The 25,494-nt window shown below is 48.1% G+C and overlaps 1 protein-coding gene across 1 annotated transcript in view; it reads right to left on the minus strand.

Moving 5' to 3' along the window:
* Positions 1-25,494, minus strand: part of LOC129110834 (zinc finger E-box-binding homeobox 1-like) — a 49,010-nt gene that overhangs the window by 8,059 nt on the left and 15,457 nt on the right. Inside the window, 5 exon segments of the mRNA XM_054623068.1 lie at positions 64-169; positions 806-1,008; positions 2,191-2,220; positions 2,223-2,351; positions 7,537-7,692. Coding sequence (XP_054479043.1) covers positions 64-169; positions 806-1,008; positions 2,191-2,220; positions 2,223-2,351; positions 7,537-7,692 — 624 coding nt within the window.

Below are 25,494 nucleotides of genomic sequence, written 5' to 3' on the forward strand. Positions count from 1 at the left end.
GCAAAGACGTATACAGTATCACGTGCACGTACACTGCCATGGTGACAGGGGTTGTCCACTCACCGCTGTGGATGCGTAGGTGCTCCTTCAGATGGTGCTTGTATTTAAATGCTTTGCCACATTCAGTGCACTTGAATTTACGATTGCCTCCCGACTGTGTGATGTGTCTCTGTCAGACGAGGGGAGAGAGGGGAATGTTCAGCGGGATGCACCATGAAAACACAACCTTTGAACTGCTACTAATTCCTGTCAGAGTGTCATTAATCAATCTGGGGGGCAAAAGTTCATGTTTGTTTATCGTGTTTGGAAGCGAGCTGCTGGAGACAAGGCTTCCATGTAGGTTTGCATAATTTAGAATCACTTTGTCGGTGCGTAATTACTACTGCACGCTACTGAAACCATTCAGCAGACCAGCAAACCAATGCAGCCCCACTGACTATTTGTGTAGAGTGATGCATATAAATATTACACTGAAGCACAGCATATGTCATACAAAGTGTACAAATATATAACATGATGACTAGTTATCCACTGCCTGGTTTTAGTAACTCCTGTAAAATGTTAATAAGTATACTTCATTATGATAGCACAGGATAAGTAAATATCTAATTTGCAGAACAAATTATAATATAAAATATGCATTTCCATTTCCATTTCCAACATTAAGATGAAAAAAAAAGAGAAAAAATATAAATAAAACCACTAGAACATTAAAAGATACCGTAAAAGAAGATTTTTCAGTTTAACCAGTGAAGGCGTTTTATCAGTATCCAGTCATGACCAGTTTATCAGTTCTTTTGTTTACCTGATCCCGTCCGCCCTTGTGGACCGTCATGTGCCGCTCCAGCTGAGCGCGGTACGCAAAGCTGTAGCTGCACTCGGGGCAGTTGAAGCTCTCCTCCGTCTTCTCGTGCCGGTACTTGATGTGCTCCTTCAGGGAGCTGTAACGCTTGTAGCCTCGTGCGCAGTACGGGCAGGTGAGCAGCTGAGAGAACGAATCGGGAGTTCCTGAATGGAAAAAAAACCAACGACCAGAGGAGAGTGTTGTAAGAACATATGCGAGAGTGAAGTGGAGGTCGGGGGGGAGTTAAAACACACTCAATCAATAGGGAGGGCTCTTTGATGTTACACAAGGCCTGCCACAGTAACACTCCTCTGCTAGTTCACCAATCACTGAGAGATCCTCCCCCCAGGTAAACAGCACCCAGGTAACCAAATGGATAAACGCTGATTAGTGATCCATAGAAACAGCCTTCCTGTTCTTGTAAAAATAGCAAGCTCGGCTGACGAAGCAGGACCGTAATACATCTTTTTTTTTTGCTTTTGTACTTCTTGCCCAGCAATTACCGCTTTCACACGCCTGAAATTCCGTCATTTGATTGCCCATTGTGCGTCTGGAGCCTTTCAGAAAAAACACCCACGCATGTAAGGAAAAGTGAGCTGGGTAAACAGCAGCCGCCTGCAGAGATCCGAGCTGGGCTGACAGAGGGTCTCGGTTGCCTGGCTCCCACACAGGTGAAGCATTAATTCGTTAACAGGTGATGTATTAAGTTCCCCCCCCTCTCCACCCACCCACGGGACAGGTGAGGGCCTCGGGATGGGAATTCACACACATTATCGCACAGGTAGCTGTGAGCAAGAGCTCGCGCGGACGTGACAAATTTACTCAGGTGTTGCTGTTTCTCTTCTTCCTCCCCTCTCCCTCCGGGGCCCTCACCGCCTCCCTCTGGCCCCCCACTCCCCCAACCCCTCCTCTTTGGCAGCAGGTAAAAGCCCAAAAAGCCCGGGAGCAATAAAGGGCCCCAGTGTGCCGCACTTAACAAATAGCGGCGTGTGTAATGATGTCGGAGAGTGGCGTTAATGGGGGGGGGGGGAGTTAACACCTAAAGGTGAGACATGGGAGCAGGTAGAGCCGTCCCCGTGGGGGGTGGGGGGGCGAGTAATTACTGGGTAGGTGCAGTAATAGTGTGAGAGCTAGGTGACTGTGAGCTCTCGGGTGGAAATGGTGGTGTGTGTGTTTCAGTGTGTGCCTGTGTGTGTGATTCAGGGACAATACACCTGGCTTGTGTGCACTTCTAATAGGGATATGAATGACATTTAAAGCAATCAAAGGAAATGGATGTGTACACAAACATGATCTTGTGTTATTATAGGGTTTTTTTTTGAACGCTGTGTGGTGACCTCCCGTACCGTTCTCGTCGTGGACGCCGGCGTCGGGGTGCCCTGGCGCTGCTGCTCGTCCTCCGGGGCCTCTGGGTAGATGACGGCCGTGTCCCCTTGCTGCAGCATCTCCTCCACGAGGGCGTCCGTGCTCCCGTCGTCCTCAGCGTCCGACGTGCAATCCTCCTTCACTGCGGAGGGAATAAACACACGCGCGCACCCATTAGAGTCACGCCTGCGCAAAAAAAGGTCCCATCGATCACCCTGTTATTTCCAGACGTACATGTTTTTCTATCGTTGCGGGCAGCGCATATGAAACCTTAACCTTTGTAATGTGATAATCCAATAATGTCACTGTCATTATAACTGAATTGGATCTTACAGTCCGAGCCCTTGACCATGACATGTTCACCAGCCTGGAATGAGGCATGCGGCGCCAGCAGGGGTGAGGGGGGCGATAGCAGAAAAAAAACATCCTGAATGCTGTTGTTCACAATGGGATGAGAAAACTAATTAGCATCAAAGGCCACGGGCTATAGTATGAGCATCGAGCTCTTTGTAGGAACTGAATGGCAAGCCCTTTTTCACCATGTTAGGTAAGGTACTTGTTGAGACTGCGACTGATAATTAGGTGATGAATCTTGTCCTGATATCACACAGCAAGGGGTGCATGCACACATGCTACTACTACTACACGCACACACCACGCTCTGCTCTCTGGAGAGGCTTGGCCTTCAGACTGTGCTTAATATCCCAGCAAATGAGAGCCTGCATGTGGGACTCTCCTCCACATCACACGAGCCCGGCTAGCTAGCCCAAACGAGCACTAATTAGCACGCTGCGGCTTATAGGAAGTGTAACCCGAGGACGGAGTTTAGGATGCGCAGAAAGCTTCCTTTCCCCCGTCTCCGTCTCTGCTCTCCCAGAGCTTCCTGAAGTGGATACCGGAACCGAGTGTGGTGTGTGTCGGCGATTAAAACCGAGCATTATTCCTCTGCGGATATGTTAGCGTGCCTGTGTGTATCATTACAGAGGATAATAACAAGGATGAGCTATCAGCTAAAAGCAAAGTTAGTCTACTGTGGATGCCTTTGTGGAGTTTACCGGGCAGATGTTTTACAGATTCAAGCACAATCCTCCAGCTTAGAGGAGATTTGAGAATTGTGTTTTGTGAATTGTGGTGTGTGTTGAAAGAAGGGGGGGGAGAGGGCAGCTGTGTTCTCCTCGGAGACGGGAACAGGTGTAGAGCTTCCTGACTCAACGGCGCACAGTGAATACCAGTGCTCTTACATACAGCCCTGCTCCGGCTTCCTCTGGTGCACCTTAACAAAGCCGTGAGACAATATCAGTGGTTTGTTGCTAGGGTTAGTGAAGACCATTCGAACAAAACCACCCGCCCTGTAAAGGAAAAAAGAAAGAGGGAAAAACAGAAAGTGGCTGTGCGTTGGTGAACGTGTGTGTGTGTGTGTGTGTGTGTGTGTGTGTGTGTGTAAAGCAGTAGCCAACAGCAGGTGCTGAGAAAGTGAAATTGTGGAATTCTCATCATAAAACTGAGGGTCAGGAACACATTAGGGGCTACTTACCCCCAAATACCACACAGCTTTTCTCCCTTAGACATGTTTGCTACATATTTCATGTTAAAGAAATAGTTTGACATTTTGGTAAACATGATTGCCATTCTTTTTTAAAGGGTCTCTATATGATCATTCAGATTATTATTGTAGAAGCACACAACTTTTATTTAAGTAAAGATATAGTGGAGTAAAGTCTCCCTGAGTCACTCCCCCCCCGTGTGCGCAGTAATACCAGCTTCTCTGTGCTTTGTTGTGGAGCGCGTGAATGTGCACTTTAAACTTTAGAGCTGAAAACGCCATCTCGTGGTAGCATAGCACCCTCCGGTTCCCCTTCAGGTAAACACTGTTAGCTCGTGTCAGCACTGGTGGCGCTGTTAGCTGCTAGCCGCAAGCTAAGCCGTAGCCATGTTGAGAGCTGTGTGGAGACATACCAAAGTTAGCACCTCAAATGAATTGCCTTTATATTTTTCACACTTCTGTTGGCCGTTGACTAGACATTGTCAAACACTGTTGCATGTGGGGAAAGTGCTGATCCGACTGCGTTTAGCTTCCCTCCACTGCTCAAAGGCAGCATCCAAACACCCCTCTAGGCTACTAAATGTTGAGCATACGTGTGAAGTAGAAACCCAGTTGGGGGTCTGCGGTGCAAAGGTATGAGAAGCTGTTGTTTTCCCTTCTTGTGTGTGTGTGTGTGTGTGTGTGTGTGTGTGTGTGTGTGTGTGTGTGTGTGTGTGTCTCTCGGCTCTTTGTTGGGTACAGAGCGAGGCCAGAGAGGTTCGCAGCCTCGCTGAGGCAGCTCCGTGTTATCAGGCTGCTCCCCTGACATGAAACATCACACAGCCATTTATGTGCTGACGCAGGGATGTGCACGCACCACTGCACAAGTGGAAAATCGTTTTTTAAAAAAAAACAGGACCAACGGCCCTGTGAGGCTGCAGCAGGACACTCTGTTGCAGAGTTTTTTTCTTTCTTCATTTTAAAGTGTAACCTAACTATAGTACGACTTAGAACAAAATCACCAGACCACCCACTCTCTCCTCTTCCATTTCCCTCGCTCTTTTCTCATCACTCTCTGCCCACATCTCTGCAACGTGATACAAAGGCATCCCATGATGCACTTCCTGCCCTGGCTGACCTTTGCCCCCTGACCGCTTCCTGTCGTTGTGCATGCAGGCCCCGTTCGTGGGTTCTATCTTGGATGGGAGGGATGCAGCAGCGATAAGGATTTGCGCAAACAGCTCAAAATACGCCACAATCATTAGTGATGTTACGCTTTATCGCCCATCAACGGGAGGGAAGTCAGAGAATACATTTGAGGTATTTACAAGATCTACAAGGACTTGCTTATCCTTGGCTTGGTGCTATCATGTATTTGCGCTTCGTGTCTACGCTGGACAATCTCCACAGCTCTCTGGATGATTCTTCCTTTCCAGAAGGGTGGCTCAGTTTGAACATCACACGGTGACATAAGGCACGCAGGAATGTAGGTGTTCCCGTGTGTCCACAGAGGACACAAATGAAACAATTGATCCAAAAGGATTTGATTCTGAGGGACATCATATATTGTCACTGCATGTCAGGGGTGAGACAATTAGGAAAAAGTAGGTGTCGTCGTGCGTGAGAGCTTTGCAACTTTGCCGACAGTTCTAACAATGCAGCAAAGAACGAGTGCCCGCTAAACACATACTCCACTAAAACCCAGCTGTAATCATGCTCTACAACTCGTCAGATATAAAGGAGAAGCCCTCCCAGGTCAATGCTCTCTCTACCTTTTTTTTTTCATCCCCCAGAGTTACTCAGGCTGCAGTTTACTGCACCAACACTTGGCCGCTCCAGCACTACATAATCATTTAGGAGTGAATGAGTAATGACAGCGAGCAGGGCGCCTATGATACCATGTAATCAAGAGGAATGATTCAGAACAAGAGGAAAACCAGTGAGAGAGAACGGAGCAGGGAGGGGAGGGGGAGGAAAGGGTAGATGGCAAAAGCGCAGAAAAAACACCGATTTTGGAGAGCAGCGGTCTCACGAGAAGGGGTGTCAAGGTTTTTTATAATTTGAAGCAAGCCGGGCTTCAACGAGGAGAAGATTAGCGGTCTCTTTTCAAGGCTGGACCCGGAGTGAAACCAACAGAGGGGAGGGATGAAGGGAGGAGAGATGCTGTTTGCTTGCAGGACAGTGGCTTCCCTCGTGTCTTGTCAGTCCAATCAGAGCGACAAGAAAGATGTTGCTTGTTGTATGATATGAGGGCTAGAGTCAGTGAGAAAGAGAGGTGTGTGTGAGTGTGCTCATGTGTGAAGGCCGTAAGAAAAATATGCCTGATCAGGCATAAGTGTGGAGCGCAGCCAGCTCACTGAGCTGTTTCAGTGTAACTCATGCTCTTGAAGTGTTTAATGTTTGCGAGCCCCGGCCAAAACCAATGACATTATTCTTCCTCCAACTTTCCCTTTATGCGGGGAGGTACGGCTGGACAGCAGTGATGAATACGACGGTGCAGTCTGGGTAATAGGTGGCTACAGTGTGCACTGGTCTGTGGGGTACTTCTCCGTGTGCACGAGCGACCGAAACCTTGCTGAAACTGAAACTGAAACTGACTGAGCTGAAACTCAACGGAGCGGAATTTCAAAAAAGAAAAAATCCCTCCCTTAAACTGAACGTGTTAGGCCACTGGACATTTTCGCTAACTCGACCTCTTGCTAAACAAACCCAACCCCCCCCCCCCTCACACATCTCTCACCCACGAACAATCCAGCCAAAATCTGCAAAAGCGAGCAACACCCTAAAATAAATATCCATGTGGCTGAATATCTAATTACATTTCATACGAAGCTGTCACACATAGTGTTGCACATACTGTACTTGGCGCGGGCCCCGAACTAACAGCGTCACACACACACACACACACGGATTTATGTGAACATGCAGTATGAGGTCAGGAGAGTGGTGTGGAGGCCTTGGGTCCAGGTTGGAACACCGACATCCTTCAGCACCTGCGATTGTTGTTTTGAAGGGGGGGGCGTGTGACGTCAGCCCTTCCTGTGGCTCCGATGTCACTTCCACGCGGTCTGAGGTAAGAAGAAGTTCACGGCGGCCCCCTACAATGCCCAACAGTCCCGTAAAGCTCTCCGCCCGCTCTCCTGCTCATGGGGGCTATTTTGTGTGCTTGAAGGTCTCTCCCTGCGTTGGCATTGTCTCTGTTTGATATCACGCTTCCTGCCTTAGTTGGGAACCCACCGCGTGTAGTACCTGTTTCCTTCGCACTCTGCGTTTTCACAATGAGACAAAAGCCTGGCACTTGACTCCGCGCCGACGTCAGCGAGGCACTTCTTAACTTAGCCTGCCCCGCGTCAGCCGAGGTCAAAACGAGGCAGCTAACAATCGATGCAGTAACAGTAAATAAAGAAAGCCTGCGTGACACAGCTCATTTGACAGTTCTGAGACGGTGACAGAGAGAGGAGACACCGGGAAAGTATGCATCTTAAGAAGTCATTTTTCTTGATACAGAAACCTCTGTTGGTGCAATTTGGACGACACTAGTGGCATGAAAGACCTCGCTGTTCCTCGTCTGAATAAACAAGAGAAAATTCTGGCAAACAGTGAATCAAGTGCTGTTATTCCCCACTGGCTTGATTTTAAATAAGATTTTAAAGCAGAAAATAAGATCATATGAGCACTTGTGCTGGACTTTTCCTCGTTCCAGAACATTAGGAGGTACGCGGTGTGTGTTTGCTTGATTTCACTGTGTGTGTGTGCGTGTGTGATAATAACAATGTGCCCAGCGAGTATGTGCGTCTGGTCTCACCTCCGTCCCAGCAGTGCTCCCTGGGGTGCTTTTCTTCCGGCGGGGTGCTGTCGCCGTCGGCCCCGTCCGCCAGGCTGCCTTCCTCCTCCGCGATGTGCAGCTTGTCCTCGTCATCGGACTCTGAGCCGGCCTCCACCGCATTGTTGTAGTTGGTCACTGCACGGGGAGACATGGGGGACAGAGATTAGGATGACGGGTCGATCTTTATTTTTTTTAAGTCTTGAAAAGACAGCATTTAGTGTTCACATCCTTGATAAAGATAATGGGAGGCGTGCAATATGGGCTTCTTGATTCTGACCACTGAATGTGAAAGGCCACGAGGCTGAGAGGTTAAATATATGTACTGTCATTTAAATGTCAGAACTATTAAAGGGAATTGTTGAAGGGGGAGGGTGGAGTAAGGGGCTGGAAATACCAATTAAACAGACCACGGCCTAACTTCAATAAATGAGATGAAACTTTAAAGGATCCCCATGGGGGGAAAAGTGGGTTGTTAAAGCAGGAGAGAATAAAACAGCTTGGGCCCAAACAACGGAGTGGAGGGAGGGCCGTTAAAAAAACACCGCAACTGATGCTGCGGTTTGCCTCAATGTGAAGTATGCAGCATTCAACAAAGATGTGAATCCACAGTGACTACAATCACCAGAAACAGAGATCTGTGTTGAACAGAAAAACAGAAACATTCGCACTTGCAGACAACACATGCAGCACCAGCGTGTGAGATCATTAGATTGCAGGCTGAAGTGGTGCTGTTTGTGTGTGTGTGTGTGTGTGTGTGTGTGTGTGTGTGTGTGTGTGTGTGTTTGTGAGCCTGTGTGTGGTGTGTCTGTGTGTGTGACCTGGTCAGGTTGTGTTATGGGCTGAAGGAGCCAGGAGACAACAGAGACAGCCGGCCCTGCAGAGACGGTTATTACGGGGAGTAAATCTCCCTGACCGACTGTCTGCCTCAGATGTGCGCGAGTGTGTGTTCCTGTGTCTCCTTTTCATTTTTTCACCCGGTTCCTTCCACTTCTCAATTCCACCTGTGTTACTTCCACCCACTCTTCTTCCATTTCAACCCCCCATCCTCCATCCCTCTGTTCCACTGAGAGAGCTACAGATCCTCTCTGAGGCCAAATCAATTCTCCAGTGAGAGCAGCCCAGTCAGCAGAGGGCCCGGGCTGCGGCACTGAAGCTCCCTCTCCAGCTACTTTATCTCACATCATACACAATGCGCACACGCACACAAACACACACATACACACTTGCATTCACTCGCTGAATATGCACTGGCAGAACAAAGCACCTGAACATGTTTTCTTCACTCACCCCAACCCCACCCGCCCACTTTGTTCTGAAGTGGGTTTTTTTTTCTGTCGGGTGGAGGCGTATCTGGGAGAATCATGATCCTCCGTTTCAATCAATGAGGATTGTTTCGGCGAGTCTCTCCCTCTCGCTACGGGTCACTACAAACGGTCGGTGCTCACGCAAAAACTCGGTAGACGTGCAGGGATCGGGTTGGGGGGGGGGGTGGAGGGATGAAAGGTGGCGGAGGAGGAGGAGGAGGAGAAGGAGGGAGAAGCACTGTTACTTGGTGAGTTGTTCGCGGGGTCAACACCGCTGTGCCGCAGCTGCAAAATCCTATCGAGGCTCATCAGGAGAGCTGTTTCATTCTCCACCTCTTTCCTTGTCCCTCACTCCACAGTATTATCTTTTTTTCCACCTTTAATATGATGGGACCGGCACCACATTGCAGTTTTCAAAAGAAACGTTCAGGGGTGACGCACATCCTTTGTCGCTGTATTGCTGTCCAGGCTAGCCAACAGAACAATTAAAGACCTGGGAGCACTCCCATTCAAATGAACTGATAATTAATTGGATTCATAAAGCATTGTGAGACTGTATTAACTGGTCTCCCCCCTCTCCCTTGTCTGCCTCACAACACCTCCCTCTCCCTATTACCCCTAACGCTCTCTTTTCTGCCAGAGAGACTCTGCCAGGTGATGTATTGTCCATTCAGCAGCCCAAACAGGGTGCAGCACTTCATTCTGAAACAGAAAGGCGCTTCAGGACGAGTCCGAGAGGCTGTTTAGGGGCAACAGCCACTCAGGTGTGGAGCTGAGGTCAGCGACTGCATCGGCGACACTCTCCGTCTGCGGTGTGTCGAGAGAAAAATGATCAAATATAAAGCTGCAGAGAGGGAATCAATGTGCTGGTGTGTGCAGAAAGGGGAGGTGTCCAGGGAGCAGCAAAGTACAGAAAGAGTGAAGGATGGCCGAGCGCTCCAGGTGGGGGAGGTGGACGGAGAACGGCCTTCCTGTGCCAAATGGTTGGCGGTGTTGCGTCAAGAATGTGTGCTCCGACAGGAGATGTAACACCTAGCGTCCACAAAGGCTGCGGTCCCTTCTGGCTGACCGGCTGAGCGTTTGGACAGCTGGCCTCATTAGCGCTAACATGCTAGCGCACAACAGGAGGACGACTCCTACACGGCTGAGAGAGAGAGAGAGAGAGAGAGAGAGAGAGAGAGAGAGCGCTGGTAGGTGGAGGAGGTGAAGAGCTTACTTCTGAAAGTTTGCTCTCTTCCTTAGGTTTCAGTGTGTTGACCACCTGGGAAAATAAAAGCCTGTGGCCCATGGCTTTGGCCTTTTTTTTTAAACCCCTGGCCACAGATCACACCTTTGCAGTGCTCTCCCACACACAAACACTGGATGGATCTGGGTAATAGGGCAAAATCAATGCAAGGCCAACATTTTCAACACTACACGCTTGATTACAGGCCTTTACCTCAGATTTACATCTAACTGGTACGAGCTGTTGAAAGTACAATATTTACTCTACACCTACACGTCTTTTGCAAACTGCTACGGATGCCTGCAGCAGTGGCTGGAGTTCTTCAGTGACTCATCAGGACGTGACTGCTGCTTGCATGTCTTCAACTTCACCATCAATCGTCACCCTTTGCAAATTTCCCAGAGTCCATTGAGAGACACAGCCAGACAGCCTATGTCAACCACACTTCAATGTGCAGGCCGGGGAGAGGGGGCTGTGTTGTTATGACACCTGCCAGGCTGTATCAATTACTGGCAAAGGAATGGGTGACACCCAAAACGTTAACCCATCTGAGAGGATCACCTTGGCGGACATATCATTGTCGATCTGTTGGAGCAGAATATCAAGCGCCATATGTCCCCTTGATGGGGGATCATTTAGTAGATTTGTAATAGAGATTTTAGGGGCCTGATTGATGAATAAGGGTTTAGATCTTTTGATCCAGGCCTGATTGATGAATAAGGACACATTGGGAACTTAAAAATCACTGCAGAGTCGTGTTTGTACAACAGCAGATGGCTTGGTTTGTGCTTTTCATACACTGAGGCGCGCCAGAAAGGAATGGCAGTATCTCATCCTCTGTGGGAGTGAGCTATCTCTGAGGCCCCTCGAGGTGTGAGTGACTGGCTTAATAACGGAGCTTTGGACGAGGACACGGGGCAACATATAAAGAGACTGTGAACAAACACTTTACTGTCCGAAGTGAGCTTTATCTTGATCTATCACCTGTAAGGACATCTGTAAACCTATACGTCGTACGCGCCGGCCGACAGCCCTGTACCAGAATGTGTGGGAGGTATGTCTGGAATGCTCAACCAAAACACTTTTCCCCGTCTTAAAGAGACAGATCAAAGGCTGTGCGCTCTCCCTGCTGCTAATTTCAGCCGACTGACTGACATGTATCCTGAGGTCTGCTGAAGTTCTGGTTGTGATTAAACACATTGACTCATCACGAGCGGCAGCCACGATGTGTCTGCCCCTTCTACCTCCTTTCTGTCTATATTTAGCCTTGGTGCAGTCTCCCTTCTTTGAGGTACGCCACTTATCTCATTCAGAGCTCAAACAACCACAGGCATCCTCCAGGAGTACAGAACCCTGTCGTCACAGAGTCTGCTCTTTGCGGCTCTGCAATGCCATTTTTTTTTTCTTCTCAGGGAAGCCAACCACTACAAAAAAAGAAGAAAAAAAAAAAAGCTGGAACCAAAGTAAAACAAAGCCGTGCCATTCAAAACCTCAAGTATGCCGTCTCAAGGTGAGGTGCCTCATTCAGCGCTGAGGTAAACGCTGCCGGTTTTGTTAAAACAACAGCCTTCCTCCCACAGAGTCAGGAAGGTCAACTCCAGTCCCTATAACAAAACAAAAGAATTGGGGATTTTTGTTTCATGGTTGGCTTGTTTGCAGGGCCGCCTCAAACAAAGCTAGGCCGTTGGGGTCAAGCAAAAATCTATGGGCTCCAGTAGTTCAGAGATATAACTGTGCTGTATCCCCCTCACACAGTCAGTGAGCCGGAGAAGGCACTAGGGGTCCCAAGAGACTGTCTCCTGAGAGTCTGCCAACCACGCCAGAGGACACTCACATCTAGGAACAGTCATATCATGGACAGCTTCTCCATGGATACACAGCACAACATTCAGCTCCCAAAACTCCCCGAACAACATCCAATGACTCTTACTCATCGTTCTAAGTAAGGCTGGGAGGGTCAAAAGGCAGAAGTGCCAGTTTAGGAAAAAATATCACCAAGGAGTCCTGAGAATTAGTCACTTTAGATGCAGTTCTGGATTTGCATGCGACCACAAAACTACTAAATGTTCCATTGATAGATTCAGGCAGCAAATAACAACACATGCAAGGGGCTGAGATTATTCCAAAGTGCTTCAACAACCTGTGGAGCAGAGCTCTTCATGGGAATCATTTCAGAGGTTAGCTGGAGACAATGGGCTCTTGTCTTCCTAATGATGCTGATCAAGGTTTTAGCACGTGAGCTAATGGGCCTCTGCGGGTCACTCATCTCCCATCTGATGAGCACTTTCCATGATAACACTAATGCTAATGGCGGCTTTTGTTCTCATAATCGGCATGATGACACTTCCAAGTGTAAAGGAAGTCAGCGGTTGGTAATGAGCAAAGAAAAAAAAAAGAAAAGGACTTAACTGCACCTCTGAGATCTTTGGAATGCGTCTCAAAAGAGAAATTTACTAAAACGGGTCTATTATGTGCTCCTTCTTGCTCAGGGTGAGTCCCTGATTGTGCTCAGGGTGCTGCTGTGCCTCTATGACACCTGGATAATAGGCCGCCTTCCTACCGAGGGTAGATCAGAAGGCTGTTCTGGGTAGGAATCACAGTGGCAGGCGATGGTATTTCACTCCGGGGCTAATGAACGCACTGATGAGCCAAACACACACACACACACACACACACACACACACACACACACACACACACACACACACACACACACACACACACACACACACACACACACACATTCTGTTGCACCGGGCGTCCTCGGAGAGTTGCTGCATCTGGCTCCTCTCGGCTCTTCTAAATAAGGCCAGTGGGCTGGTAGGGACCGGAGGGTGGGATCAAACACACACACATCCCTCAGCAATGCCCCGGCCACCAAGTTTACACTTGTCTCCCCAAGCCATGTTTATGCTGGAGGTGAGACAACCCCATCAACGGCAATAACAGCAGTACACCTAAGTGAGAGTGAAGAGTGTGTGCGTAGAGCCGTTAAAAGGCACGCTCGGCATGTAGAGGGCTTTTTGGTCGCTATGGGTACATCCATCCATCATATCCATCACAGAATGCCATGATGAACTATTAAGACAATTAACCTGACATCACAAAAGTCCTAAAAGACTACCAAAAACCCATGCATCTAACCTCTGCTACCTCCCTACAGTATCTCTGCACCACCCCTCCCTCCCTCCCTCCCTGTCCACCAGTGAAGAGGCCTGCTCCACTTCTCCAACACTCAGCAGGTCCGTGGTGAGAGAATGCCCACCCTGTGAACCAGTCCAGATATGCATGCTGCCGGCAGGTGACCGAGAAAGCAGCGATGTAGAAGGTGGGTGAGCAGGGGGAGGCAAAAAAATAAAAAAGAAGAAGAGAGGAAACACCTGCTGTAGATTCTGGTAAACCCAGAAAACCTGCAGTCTTGCTTCCTCTTGTTCTCTCTATGCGTTCCGTTTTATGCTTTTGTTTTCACGGTTAATCCGTGACTATTTTTTCCCCTTTGTGTCGCTCGATGCTATCCATACACAGAGTAATAAAAATGTCACCTGAGCTTTGTGCTTGATATTATTCACACATGACTGTACTGGAAATCACCTCAAACACAGAAACAACAACAAAACGTCAACAGAAGTATACGTCGTCCTGTTCAGGAAAGCACAAGTGTCAAACTCTTTCTAATAGCAGACGGGGCAACCAGACACAAACCCAGCTAATGATACATTAACCCTCCGTCAAACCTTGTTTCTGAGTGTCGCAAGCAAAATGAAATGTCCCCGTCACCTCTGCTGTCAGACTCCATTCAGACTGCAGCTACAGACTGATAATGAAGGTCTTCTTCCGCTTTGATTTTGCTAGTTTGTGTCTTGGCTTGACATTCTGAGTAGAGGCTCTGTGAGGATATTATTAGAGCAACTGCCTAAAGGTATTCAGCCAGGTTTAAATGGAGTCTGTTACATCAGTAGCATCAAACTTCACCACGTAGCTCGTGTCCTTTCTCTCCGTCCACTTCACTAACTTGTGTCAGCAATATGACCGCCCGGGCCGGTGCTGTTCGAGCCCACATGTGTTGGAAGCACCCACTGGCGTATTACGCCTCTGGACACTAGGCAGACGTACTCAGGGGGGTGTGATAATCATTTGTCAAGCGGCGGGGCCAAACTGTTGGAGCCTGCTCTATGTGTTGTCAGACGACAGAATCCGATTTCACAGCCTGATCCAACTCTGTCATGGATACAGTGAGACGGCTGAGCGCTGATGGAAGCTACGGCTAACATGCTACAAATGCTAGCAGTCCCTCTTTAAGCCTGTTAGCGCTGGCCGGCTTCACACTTCACACGAGCCTGCTTTCATTTAATATGTAGGGGTCATAAATACTACTCATTTGTACGATCTTTAGGTACAAACATCTATGTATCTGCACGGCATGATTTCAGTTTTCTTCTCTGTAGCATTGTGGCCCAACAGCTGAGCCGGGCCACGTTGAGGTGTGTGTTTAAATATACGCAATGAGCAACAACGGTGTTATCCAACCTGCCTGTGTGTGGCGCAGGTCTATATTAGGTTAGTGTAGCACAGGGCTGTTGCATTTTAGGAGCAGGTGACTGGACATTCCTGCCTGTATTAGGCTTGACAGTTTACTGTGGGGGAGTACAGAGCAGGGAGAGTTACCCTGGCCCTAAGAGGTAGGAGGGAGGCGCACAGGCAAATAATTCTCCAACTGGAAAATCTCATTAAATCCTGCTTACCTGTTAAGTATACCTTACTGCACAGATTGATCACCGGCATCTGTACATTTAGCCCAACGCATCAGTTCATTAAAGGAGGACTGAGCATGGCCATCACGTGTTTCTTTTGCGCCCGTCAATTCCTCGCTCAAGTCAAGGCCGTGTTTGCTATGCAGATTAATACAAAGTCAGCAGCAAGAGACGTGCGCATGCAAACACACAGGAGAGGACAGGAAAGGTAAATGGAGGATGGGGAGGTGGAAAGGTGGGAGGAGAGGAGCTGCTAATGGCTTAAAAAGACAAAGCTGGCCTGTCACACGCGATGCTCGTCTGAACTGACGGCGGCCCCAGGGAGGGAGTGTCACACACTGTCAGAGAGACTGAGGGAAACGATGGGAACGCAGAGGAGAGAGACGGAGACATGAACGGTTGGAAACGAGGGCGAAAGAGGAGAAACGAGTGAACGGCGAAATGAAAGAAAGAGACGACGAGGAGGGAACGAGAGATCAGAAAGGAAAAGAGTGAGGGACAACAGTTGTGCTGGCGTAAAGGTCAGTCGCTGATGCTGCTGCTCTGTCTGACAGATGTCTCAGTGAGGGGACAGGCCGTAGGGCAACAGGCACTACACACACACACACACACACACACACACACACACTCTCTCGTACAAGCGTTCACAGACAGGTGGAAGTGCAGAAATAACCCAGAAGTGCCTTTTCTGTTTATTGGTCACGTCTAATTTTAAAAACCGTCGCAACTTCCCCATTTATAGCAATCAGCGGGTCGCCACACCTCGGTGAAGCCTCGACCGAAGATCCGAGTTGACAACCTACTGTGGCTTCACTAATTCTGACACTAACGCACAAAAGTGCAGCGAGGGCTCTTTTATTTCTTTTTTTTGCTAAAAAAAAAAATCATTTTTGTGGCATTTTGACAACAGCTGACCACTCTCCCTCATTTCTCCAGAATGTCAGCTCTGTCACAAGACAGCCGAGGGCCAAACGTCCTGGACAACCCCTGACACACAACGCATACTCAAACACACGGCCCCGGGGCTATTGCTCAGTTGTCACAGTGGTTTCTTGTTAGTCATGTGAAGCGGGGAGAGAAAGGGGGTTAACGCCGTTAAACCTCCATCCACAAAAGCTCTTTTGTCACCTCGGTCCTCCACCAACAACCCCCCTGTCCTCCTTATGTCCTTTTCTTTTCTCCCTAGGCAAAGTGGCTTTCCCCCCCGTGTGATCAGGAAGGGTTAGCCACTTCTCCCTACAACACCAGCCTCCAGGGCCACTACGGCTGAGGAGCAGTCAACCGGTACCGATCACACCATTACCCTGCTGTTAGACGACCTCGGGGACGGACTACGGTGCGGCCCGTTGGATTGACAGCTACAAAAATCTGTCACGCCAAACCAGGCGAGACAGAAAGGGTACATGTGTGTGTGTACATGTTGCAAAACCTCAACTAGAGTGAGTATAAGGGGGTCAAACTAGTCCACTGTGTCCCTCTCCCAGCTCGACTCCTCCTCCTTTGACTACGACTGTAATGACTAATGCGTAAACTATGATTTCCACAAAAATGAGGCGGACAGATGAAAAATGACGGGCCAACAAGCAGCGGCGTCGTTAGATTGGTGAAATGGCTGAGGCAGCAGGTAAGCCCGGGCTGTCGAGTATTGACGTATTGACGGGGCCCCTCTTTTGTCCATTACGCCCAGAGGTGCTGGGAATGGAGCGTGGCTGTGTGTCTGGTTGCCACCGGCCCCCGGGAGACCATTAGTCCGCCGTGTCAGGATTCGAAGGGGGGTATCGACGGTCCAGCCGGGGCAATCGATGGGTGCGGATCTCTCACTCCCCTCTGCCATCTAAGGTAATGGGCCTACAGTGAGTCAAACACTGCTGCTGTGGGACTCTGGGGCACTCTGTTATATCACCTCGCTTATTGTATCCCAGCACTGTAAACAGGGGAAAATGAACTGTTGCTTTTGAGAGTGAGTCAGCCGGACTCCAATGCTGAACTGATTGATTGTGTGAGAACACTTTGGACGAAACACAACTGCCAGCCGAATAAAAGATGTTACTCTCTCGTTCCCTCATTCGGCTCAGTCCTGTTCTTCCCTGTTCTGGTCCGATGCCTGGTCCATGCTCCTCCAGGCTGAGAGATGGAGGCCAGATCAGGGTTTGTCATACGCAACGGGGCCAACAGGGTGGGATGTGGATTACCCAAGCACACTGCAATCGTTGGACTGGACTCTCAGGACTATCCCATGTGATGTCACCCATACCGTGAAGTAATTTAGCAGGGAGTGGCCAGATGTTCTCTGGGATAGAGCCTCCCCCTCTTTTTCATGTCAAGTATCCCCATGCAGAAACACTTAAAACATACGATAACTTAGGGGCAAAACCAACAGCTATAACAATCATGGCTGTCAATGTTCTGGTTAACAAGTAGCCTTTGCTTTTGATCCCAGATTTCCTAAGGAACCAATTATTACTGCATGTGGGGAAATGTCCCTTTTGGTTGTTGACTTCCAGAAAGGACAGCTTAACATAGAGAAGCACCTATTAATCGGCTGCCGATAGAAACTGATCTGTTTTCAGCTGATCGGCTACGGCCGGTCACATTTAAACACGTGCTGTACGGTAGTTTAAATCAGAACACAGGCGCACAAACAGCAACGTCCCACACACACACACACACATACAAAGCATGACGAAGTTATTCAGCTTGAGTGAACACGACATAAAGCTCGCAATTTGTCACAACTGCAAGTTCAAAAATTTGATCAGATATTTATCGTATTTTAATTAATTAATTAATTAATTCATGAATTATAATGGAGCTGACTCAACTTGTAAAAACTTGTACTGAGCGAAGGTAAATTATAGCGTTATCATGATGTGTTTAAACGTAATGTTGAACAAATACAATCATTTGAAGATGTTTTCACAGCATTAAGAGAACAAAAGATTAACTTCCACCACTAGCTCTAAGTAGCTTATGATACATCATTAAAACTACTAACTAATCAAAGCAAGTAACTGAATAAATTACAATAATCTATTTACTAATCATTTTCTTTTTATGCGAATAACCACTAAAGATGACTTTGGGATGGTATCAGGACAGTGGTGAAAAAAGTTAGCAGTCAATTAAAGTTCTCAGAGAGAGAATTTGAATGTGCAGGTCAGAAAATCACAATCTGTAATTCACGGGGATCAGTGAATCACTCAAGGAAAGCCAGTGTGGATAGAAGAAGAGCTCGCTCTTTGTCTCTCTGACACTACGGTGGCTGAACTGGGTCAAACCGGAGTTGTGTTCTCGCCCAGTGTGCTCCCTGTGGTGCGGGGGGGAGGGGGGAATTCCACTGGGCGGGGCGTGACCCTGAACACTGGCCTTCCTGTTCGACCGCGGTGATGCGCTCCGTCGCCGAGAGGAAGAGGAAAAGAAAGACAGATTTGTCCGAGGACTGGCTCCTCTCCTCACACCGCCAACATGAGTGTGACTTGTGTTGATGGTTGTGTTTGAGCCAAGTGTACATTTATATATATATGTGTGTGTGTGTGTGTGTGTGTGTGTGTGTGTGTGTGTGTGTGTGTGTGTGTGTGCAGCTGTTGTCAGACAGATCAGAGATAACACACTGGCTTTTAATAAACTCAGCGGGAGTGTGTACGTGTCAGTGTCTTGGTGTGTGCGTGCAGCTTGCTGAAAGGTCCTGGGCGTGTGATTGATGGGAGCTTTAGCACAGCTAACACACACACACACACACACACACACACACACACAGCTACACACACACACACACACACACACACACACACAGACACACATTGGAGGTGGGTGGAGAGAAGGGGTGGTCATACGCAGCAATGCTGGGCTAACATTATTCATCCTGTGCTCATCTGTGAGCGCCGAGCCCATCGCTCCCCATATTGATGAGCCACGCAGTGTGTATTAGTCCCTTTATTTACATGGCTACAATCACACACACACACACACACATACACAAACAGGAACACACACTAAAGAGCAGGGAATGGAGGCAATTTAGAGCTTTTTTCTGTTGTCTTTCTTCTACTTTTTTAAATATATCGTGGACGTCTTATGTTTGTTATATGGATGATGGAGTGACTCAGAGAGAAGGAGGCCGGGAGAGGGCGGCCGAGAAGGAGAGAATGGAGGGAGAGAGCAGGCAAGGGAGGAGGAGAGGTTATTTTGGAGTCTCTGGACTGTAATCACCACCTACAGCTGCTTCCTCCCAGGTGCTCCAACTGGACATCCACAGAGAGGGAGGGAGGGAGAGAGGGAGGCAGGCCGGCTCTCCAGAGGAACATGAAATACTCATGTAGTAGTGGTGTTGGTCTTCAGTTTATAATTAGCCCGAACTTCCATGTGTCACTGCACAAATTTAACCACATTCTACTACCTGCATTCTCCATTGCAGTGTGTTCCCACAGAATCCTCTCCTGCTGAGTGAGTTTAGTCTTAGGAGCAGGAGGAAGTTGAAGGGGCTATCAAAGAGCTGACGCAACACTTCCACTAGCTGCCGGAGGAGACAGGATGGTAACTACTTACTGCAAGTAACGCCAGACAGAATGTGACTCGCACAAACACAGACGGTAAGCTACAGGTGAGACCAAGTAACCCTAAATCCGCACATTTATTCTCAATGCGTTTATTTTGCCCAAAATGAATGAATGCCTGCTAACTACCATTAGCGGATCACATGCAGTGTAAATCTATGATTTAACCTGCACTGTGGTAATGCTCGGTTAATCTGATAAACTAACGTTGTTAACTCATTAGCTGGCTCACTTCAGCCCAAGATCTCATAATGAACTGATGAGTTATGGCTGCTTCATCACAGCAAACTGATCAGCGAGACTGACAGCTCAGCCGCTCTCCATAGCATGAGATCTGCATGTCCACCTTTAACGTGTCCTCATACAACGATTCGTATGACATCTTAAGAAAAGATTATTTCTCCTTTTTCGTGGGTTTTCCTACGCATGTCCAGCAACAGGTGTAGATACTCCCTAGTGACATGCATGCGGTCTTTTCAAAATAAACTTCTGTCATCACAGGAACAAACTTAGCTAGGTTTAGGCAACACGTGTATTTAGCTAGGATTAGGAAAATATTGTGTAATACTTAGTCAGGTTGAGGCAACAAACCTCCTTAGTTAAATTTAGGAAAATATTGTGAAATACTTAGCTTGGTTTAGGCAACAAAAATACTCATTCAGCTTTAGCAAAAGATCATGGTCATGGTCATGGGTCCAAAAAAATACTGGTGTGGCATAACTTAAGAACGGAAGTTACGTGACAAATAAATCAGCCATGACTTGGGGGAACGAACAGCGGTCACCTGGGTGAAAGACCGGTGTTTGTTTGATATTTTGCGTTTTTTAAACTTCCTGGTTCATGATTTGATTCCGTCAGATATCTTTGGTTAAAGTGCATTCATTCTTCGCAGCTATAGCTATGTCTGCGGTATGAGATCAGTCTGCCACCACAGGAAGTGGGACTTCTGAAGCACCATGAAAGATTTACGGGGCTGTGTCTCACAAGCCCACAGGCGTTAAGACAAACACAAGCGCATGAAAGCATAAAAAAGTTACCAACAAATGTATTCCCACTAATGTTCCACAGTGCTTCACCTACGAAGCACGCACAGTCTTCCACCATGAGGCACAAACGCAATCAATCACACGGCCAACACCCACTCACAGTTCATCATAGGTGTTGCTGTGGGAAGCATTAAGAGTGCCAGAACGTTCATCATTCGGTGGTTCACATGCGCCATAGCACCGCTGCGCACCGAGCATCCTGTGTTCAAATAAAAAAACGAAAAACCTCCATATGGAAGATTGCGGGCGCGTCCCTGTAAGTCATCCGTGGCAGCCTCCCGTTATTGTCCAATAAAAGCAGCTGGCGCCATGTGAGCCGTGCGTGTCACCACCGACAGCCCCACTGTCTGCTGCTTTCCCAGCCTGCACGGAGGAACACGGCGGATATGCCAGCAAAAGTTTGGATTAATAACACCGCTACAGTGAGTACACAGACTAGATGGCAGGGAGGGATACAGGAGGGATTGGGGGGGAGAATACCTGAAAGACAAATTAAATCAACAATGCCTTCTCATGTATAATGTATAGGAGGCGGCCTGCCATGGTGTTTAACTCTGAGTAACCAGCACAGACTGGCTGTCCTGTACTAAAGACCAAACAGACAGCACAGGAGAGGATTCAAAATAGTCCAGCCTAAATGACTCATTATTCTAGATTTTTTTTTTTCTGACACAAAAACTACCCCAACTGAAATGCCTGTGCACGGACAGGTAGAACCGCAGAACAGCTCCAACGGAGCTGTGAAGCTGTTTTTCAAAAAAAGCGCCAAAGGTTAATCGCGCGGACGCTTGTCATCCTGTTAAAACCAGCGCCGCGAGCCTGGCCAAACAAACCTGGGCGATAAGCGCGGCGGTCGGCATCAAAGCCTTTCAGATTAAAGATTACCATCAAATCAGCCCACCATGGACAGGCACCTGCTACTTTACTGTAATGCCCCTTATCCACGGGGCGGGTGATTAGGGGGAGGAGATGTGCGTGCGTGTGTAGCTGATCTGGACCTCTATACACAATAGTTTCTCATTAATGAGAGAGGTCTCTGTGAAACAGTGGGATGGTGGGTTGATATGTGTTTTCTTAAACTCTGTGATGTTTTTCATACTCACATCTCAGGGTTTATACACATCTGGACTGTGGTTATGTATGTGTTTACATTCGTGCAGCGAAGAACACAGTGTTACGTTGGTGCCGTGCAAACTTTATGCCTCCCAAAAGCACACTGTCACAGCAGTGCAGTGTGAGGGTTAAGGGAAAACCCCCACCTCTCCTTAAACGCCTCCGCTCATCTTAAAATGGCTCCACCAAAAACTGACTAGTTTGCGCATTACTAATTGAGGGACTTGCCCGTTCGCCCGGCCCGCCTCCGCTTAACGCAACGCAGGTTTTGCACCCAATGCACCCGGTGACACAAGATACACAATACAGAAGAAGAACCTCTCAATTCAAGAATCATCAATTGGGCTGACTGAGATGCAGCAAGTGCGGTCCGGCGAGGGTTAAGAGAGACAGAGACACTGTGAGGATGACGGTCCGCACAGGATATGCTGATATTCAATTCACCTGCCCCTGCACAACACACACACACTCACACAAAATTCCACCAACGGGGCAGAAATTCTCACTCCTGTCTGTCTCCCCCCCACCGCCACAGTTGCTGGCGTAGCACTTTTCTCCATTTTCATCTCCATTCTTAACCTTTTATCTCCCTCCTCTCCCCCCGTTCTCCTCTCTTTATCTCTCCTTTTGCCCCCCCACCCCCCTTCGCAGGAAACAAGGTTGTAAAGGTGGAAGATGCTGATATTGTTTTGGCCTGCGTGTGTGTGTGTGTGTGTGTGTACCCTACATGAAGTACTATAGCCTAGGGGCTTATATCGTACAGAAGATTTTGGCTTGCTGCCAGCTAAATGGCACCGCTGGAGGCATTTGTGTGTGGTATTGTTTTTGTGCCTCTGTGTCGCAGTTTAACACAGTAACTACTTCGAGATGACTGCGAGCCTCCTCAAATGTTTTTTTATACCACAGTTTTAGTGCCACTTTGAAAGTAGCTTGAGACCAAATTTAATAAACAAGAAAACAATCACAGCCGTAAAAAAAAAAAAATCTCAGCGTGGATCTGAACTGAATAAAGAGTGGCTTGAATTCTCACTGGTCTACCGGAATCATTTTCAATACCCACAAAGTGCAAAAAAAAAAATCTATTACTTTTTTTCTTTTTTTAAGACACTTAAAAAAAAAAAAAAAAAAGAGTCCAGACTATTTTACACATCAAAACCTGTTTTGTACTAGTGTCTCCCTACAGCCTTACTATACTCTGTCTTGTCACAAACCGGACTCACAGGTATCAGAAGAGCCCCAAACATCGTATATTTCACTCACCCACACCCGTTAGTTATGTTTATACGACTAGGTAGACACACTCGCACTGCGGCCGTTTGTCTTTCTAATGGAGGGTGGGGGGGGAGGGGGAGAGCAGCAGCGACTACAGGCAGAGAACAACTCTCATGCTCCTTTAATGGGGATGAATAAAGGATGAGCCGAGGCTCAGACACCGGGGTTAAGACGCCGTTTAGCACCTCTGGCCTGGCGCCCAGCATTGGTTGGAGGATAGGGGGAGATGGCAGCGGGAGGACAAAGACTGGGTTGAGAGGGAAAGACTGCAGGTAGAATACCAGGATGCACTGATGAGCCAGAGGGAAGATGGCGTACATGTGTTAATGGCTAAGGGGGTGCAAGAAGAGGACATTGCGGCAAAGAGGTGCACAAGCTCTCAGTGAGAATTTGTGAGAGGATGTTGTTTTTTTTTCCACGGCAAACTCTAGCTAAGGAAGAAGCAGAGAAAGCTTCATGTTGACACTGAGTCTGGTTCCAAACGCCTCCACAGACCTCGTCTCTTTGATCCAACTTGGGCAGAGAATGAAAGGCCATGAGAGAGGGAGAGAAAAAAAAGCAAAACAAGGAAGAACACGGACCTGAGACGAGGGATCTAAAGCAGCTGCGTTAAGAAGTGCTGCTGGTTTAGGGGTCAAGGTGGGAAGAGGACACTGAGGAACACAGAGCAGTAATGGCTGCCACCTGTCCAGGGTTACGGCAACTAGAAAAAGGCCTTGTGACAGCAGCTGGCGGCACCTGTGCTCAACCATCAGAACGCAACATCAAGTACAAGTCCAAGTCAGGGTGCTTTTCTCCCCACGAGGGAAACCAGTGGAAGAATTACCGCCGGTGCTGCGGAGGCCAAACTAGTTCATGAACGTGGAAAATAAATAATCTAAAGCTTTTTATCATCAGTAGAGACAGCTTTTCACCTCATACGGCAGCACCTTTTTTCTCACATTAATCGCAGACTAGCTAGAAGCGGCCTCCTGCACTTTTAAAGCTTTTCAAACTGGGCTGGAGGTATTTGAGGAGCTGCGGGTGATGTCTGCTGCCATGTGACACGGTGTGAGTGCATCTTATTTTAGACAAGAGGTTGAGATAAGGTGTTAAAGGGAGGGGAGGGAGAGGAATGCTGCGCCGTCCTTGTGAGCCTCCCAGGTTCAATTCTTTGACTACCACCGCTGCGAGGTAACGGCTGAAGTAAATCCCTGCTGTTGCGTTTGTCCCCAGACCGTTTACTCTTGAGATATATTCCACTTCTAGCCTGTAATAGTCTGTCCTTTCCTTTGAGTGATCCTGCACTCTCTTGCTCCCTCTCTCTCTCTCTGTGTCCCACACAGCAGTTTATTTAGCTGCCATGTTTACATTCTTGTTCAGTCAGCCTCTCCCAGGGGAGGATGACTGGATCTGAGCGCTGTGGCTGATCCTCTCTCTCTCTCTCTCTCTCTTCTCTCTCAGTAACATGACGGTTACACTTCAGCATGAACCGCAGACTTGTTGCCTCAGACATTTCTTTTTTCAACAGCAGAGGAGACCCTGGTGTCCGTCTCTCAGCTGTGCTGCGCGGTCAAAAGTAACGGCGACTATTGGGCGGGGCCCCCACGGGGAGGCTAATTGGATGGAGCTAATAGGACGTCCTGAGCGCTCGGGTCCCCGGCCTCATCATTAGACTGACTGGCTCCTGTGGCCTCCGGGCAAAGAGTGCTGTCTGCACACTCTAATGACCGCTGACTCACTCAGCGCGCTGCACCGCCGCCACATTAGTCCTGCCCAGAATAGCGGCCAAATAAAGAGAGATGAGAGGGGCGGTCGGGACGTTAGGCGCCCCCACAGTCTTGTAAGAAATGACTCCGGGACACAACACGATTCTGTTGCGTTCAGTTCAGCTCTGTTCTCACCCGTTAATGTGTTCACTTTAAATCTGATTTAGCACTATTTCATTCAGTTTAGCATAAACTCCAGCCACTGTTGTAATAATGCTCCTGCCTGTGTGGAATTGTTATGACTTATAAGTGATGCTAAACACAACTGGTTCATACAGGAAACAATAATTGTCCATATAGATAAATGAATAGCCACTCAAGTGGATTTCTGTCATGTGTTTGTTTTGGAAGCCATGATGTTATTAATATTGTTCAAAGACTGAGCTCGTTTTTCGATATGACTAAGTGTTGACTAGAGGGTTGTTCCCAGTTGATATGTCTCGGGATCAGCCGCTCTACATAAATCATCAACAGAGTGAATCGACTCTGATGGGACATAATTCAACCTACCCATGATGCAGTGGGGTGGTGGTGCTGGTCAGACTATCGGTGCTGTTTGTGCATATAGAGCAGAGGAGCAAACTGAGCAACAAAGCCTTCAGCATTTCCACACTGATGAGAAGGTAACATATTTTTAGCGGGCTTTATGACTTCACAAGTAGCAATAATGAGCCAGAATAATAAGCAGCTAACGTTGTTACAGCGAGTTGAGATGCACGAGTAATAGGAGGAATAGTCCAGTATCTGGGGAAATATGTTTATTTACGTCAGTTAGATGAGAGTCATGATACCACTGTTATGTCTGCACAGTAAGTATGGAGCCAGAACCAGCAGCAAGTTAACTTAGCTTAGCATAAACACTACAAAGCGTGGCTCTGTCGGAAAGTGACTTACTGTGTAGTTTAGTGTCCTGTAGTTGCAGTGG

The sequence above is a fragment of the Anoplopoma fimbria genome, chromosome 21 (genome assembly GCF_027596085.1).
Source record: "Anoplopoma fimbria isolate UVic2021 breed Golden Eagle Sablefish chromosome 21, Afim_UVic_2022, whole genome shotgun sequence".
Classification (NCBI taxonomy): domain Eukaryota; kingdom Metazoa; phylum Chordata; class Actinopteri; order Perciformes; family Anoplopomatidae; genus Anoplopoma; species Anoplopoma fimbria.